General features: G+C 48.2%; 1 protein-coding gene across 1 annotated transcript; it reads left to right on the top strand.

The window, feature by feature from the left end:
• LOC133503627 (angiopoietin-related protein 4-like) lies at positions 1–2,503 on the top strand. Its single transcript, XM_061825416.1, has 7 exons — positions 1–463; positions 571–681; positions 760–847; positions 1,310–1,423; positions 1,522–1,617; positions 1,711–1,992; positions 2,065–2,503. Exons 1-7 carry the CDS (start codon positions 32–34, stop codon positions 2,238–2,240), a joined length of 1,299 nt encoding a protein of 432 aa, XP_061681400.1. The 5' UTR covers positions 1–31; the 3' UTR covers positions 2,241–2,503.
• The last annotated feature ends 242 nt before the right edge of the window (positions 2,504–2,745 follow it).

The following is a 2,745-nucleotide window of genomic DNA, read 5'->3' as shown; positions in this document are numbered from 1 at the left end:
AGATCAGCATCGGAATCGAAACAGCCCAAAGATGACACTTCAGATCATCGTCCTCATCCTCGTGCTGCATTTGAACGCAGCGGCAGCTTTCCCTGCGGACGGCGGTGACAAGTACGCCTCCTGGGACGAAGTCAACGTGTTGGCCCACGGCCTGTTGCAACTGGGCCAGGGTCTCAAGGAGCACGTAGACAAGACCAAAGTCCAGATGAGGGATGTCAACAGCCAAATGAAAGCCTTCAACGGCTCGGTCGCCGCGCTGGAGAGAAAGCAGCGCGAGCAAGACGCAGACCACAAGGCCAGACGGGAGGAGGAAGAGAGGGTGGACCAGAAAGTGGAGCAAGTCATGAAGCAGACCAAGGACTTCCACTCCCGCATGAACACACTTGAGAAGAACGTGGATGAGCTGCTTAACGTGACACCAGATGGCAGCTTTGGAGACAACTCAACAATCCCATTCATCCAGGTGAGCACAAAAGAGGTCACACGGTGGGAAACGTGCAAACTGCATCACCTGCACAGCCAGACAGAAAGATGATGGGTGGGTGACATCCTTCTGACGTGTGTTTCCAGAGAGTCGTGGCAGCGCAAAACCGACGCATCGACCAGTTGGTGGACAGGATCAGGCAGCAACAGGACAAACTGGACAAGCAGAGCTTGTACATGCAGACGCTGCAGAGCAAGGTGAGTTACGAGTCCAAAACGCAGCCGCCGCGGCGTGTGTTGGTCCATTTGGACTGATGGTCTCTGTTATTCCTCTAGGTTGCACACAAAAGAGTGAAATTCCTCAGGCGGAGGGATGAGGAGACAACACTGAGGGGAGAGGCGGCGCTGAGTCAGGCCGAAACAGGTCATTAAATCACAGTGAAAAAGCAAAAGTCACGACATTAGTTCTGCAAATGTCAAATGTTGGACCGCCCGGTGACGAGGATCTCGCATACTTTCACTTTTTCTGCTGCGCAAACCAAAACTAAAGTGAAATGTTCAAGATGTTGTACTTTGGCACTGTGGTAAATGTGTCATGACAACAAGGAGCAAAGAAGGATGAGCTGTCTAAAGTGGTGTATTTCATAATAAAACTAAACCTTTGATCCTCCGAGAACAAAGCCTGACTCGTTGGCACGGCTGTTTGCTGACAGTCCAAAGATCAGGAAAAGGATGGCACCGCTTTCCACTGCATGGGCTCAACAATCTTATCGTTCCTTTTGCCACCAACATGCGTGACAATCATTGAGCACAACAGCAATGATAAACTTGAGCGGGTGAAGACTTTTGTACAACTGATCCGATCCGTTTGCGTCGCTTTGCTCAGGTCGAGCTCGGGATTGCCACGACCTGTTTTTGCGAGGCCGGCGAGCCAGCGGAATATTCACAATCCAGCCACAGAACTCGCAGTCGTTCAACGTCCTCTGCCAAATGACCTCAGGTGAGCCAAGAGGACCCCTACCCCAATCCTAACCCTAAATCTGTCTTGACGATCTACTTTCAGACAGAAAGCTCAACTTCTCTTTGTTACCTTCACAGAAGGTGGCTGGACCGTCATCCAGAAACGTTTTGATGGCTCGCAAAACTTTAATCAGTTTTGGGAGCGCTACAAAAATGGCTTCGGCAGCCTGAATGGTGAGCCCGCCATCCGCGCTTTAGGTGGAATATATAATAAATGTGTATCACAGAACCCCAGTACGCTTAATGAATGATTTCCTTCACCCTCAGGTGAGTTCTGGCTGGGCTTGGAGAACATTCACGCAATCTCCAAACAAGGCCAGTACCGGCTCCAGGTGGAGATCACCGATTGGGCGGGAGAGACTCAAGCGAGACAGTATCGCATCCAACTTGATGGAGAGGACAAAAACTACACTCTCCACATCCGGCAGGATTCTACATCTGGAGTTCAGGGGGGAGGCGTTCTGACGGGTGCCTCGGGCCTTCCTTTCTCTACAGCCGACCGTGACAGTGACCTCGCGGTGGATGTCAATTGCGCTGAGTGTCACTCAGGTGAGATCTTCGATCTGCTCACGTCGTGCGTGACGTCACAGCAACGGATTCCAACCGGTCATTTTGTTGCAGGAGGTTGGTGGTTCAGCGACTGCGGCGCCTCAAACCTCAACGGCAAATACCCCAGAAGGTCCGGTTCGCTAAGGGCGCAACCAAGGAGGATGTTCTGGACCTACGCAAAGGGCCAAAACAACTCTTTAAGGACGACACTTATGAAGCTTGCACCAATTTCAATAAACCAGCAATAAATTTGTATGCGTGTATGCTGGAGAAGAGCAAATGATGGAATAACCCAAAAATGAAAACAAAAGGCTGACAAACTCTACATGCAGATTTATCATCCGTTTATTGCACTAAATTATCAAATATTGTTATGCTATGCCATAAGATTTTTCTTAGTCATATTGACAGTTAAAAGACTCTTCCCTTTATAAGGGCTTTAAAAAAAATTATATATATGTATATATACATATATAAGCTGTGTATTGTTCCCTTCAATATTTTTGCTTCAAATATACCATTTGTAAGAACTGAATGCAAATAAAGTGTTCTTCCTAAGATTTGTGTCCCTGGTAAATAATACAGTCGATAAAAATTCCGCAAAATGTATTAAACACCCAGGACTGGTCGCGAGTCGATTACAGTCAAACGACCAGTCAGGCTCACAGTGATTCCACCACTGAGTAGATTGACAGAAGTGATCCGAAATAGATGAAAACAAACCTCCTCCAGCCTAAATAAATCAACAATGAG

The sequence above is a fragment of the Syngnathoides biaculeatus genome, chromosome 7 (genome assembly GCF_019802595.1).
Source record: "Syngnathoides biaculeatus isolate LvHL_M chromosome 7, ASM1980259v1, whole genome shotgun sequence".
In the NCBI taxonomy this organism is placed as follows: domain Eukaryota; kingdom Metazoa; phylum Chordata; class Actinopteri; order Syngnathiformes; family Syngnathidae; genus Syngnathoides; species Syngnathoides biaculeatus.
The sequence above is the reverse complement of the archived record's forward strand: the minus strand, read 5'-3'. Positions and strand labels throughout refer to the sequence as shown.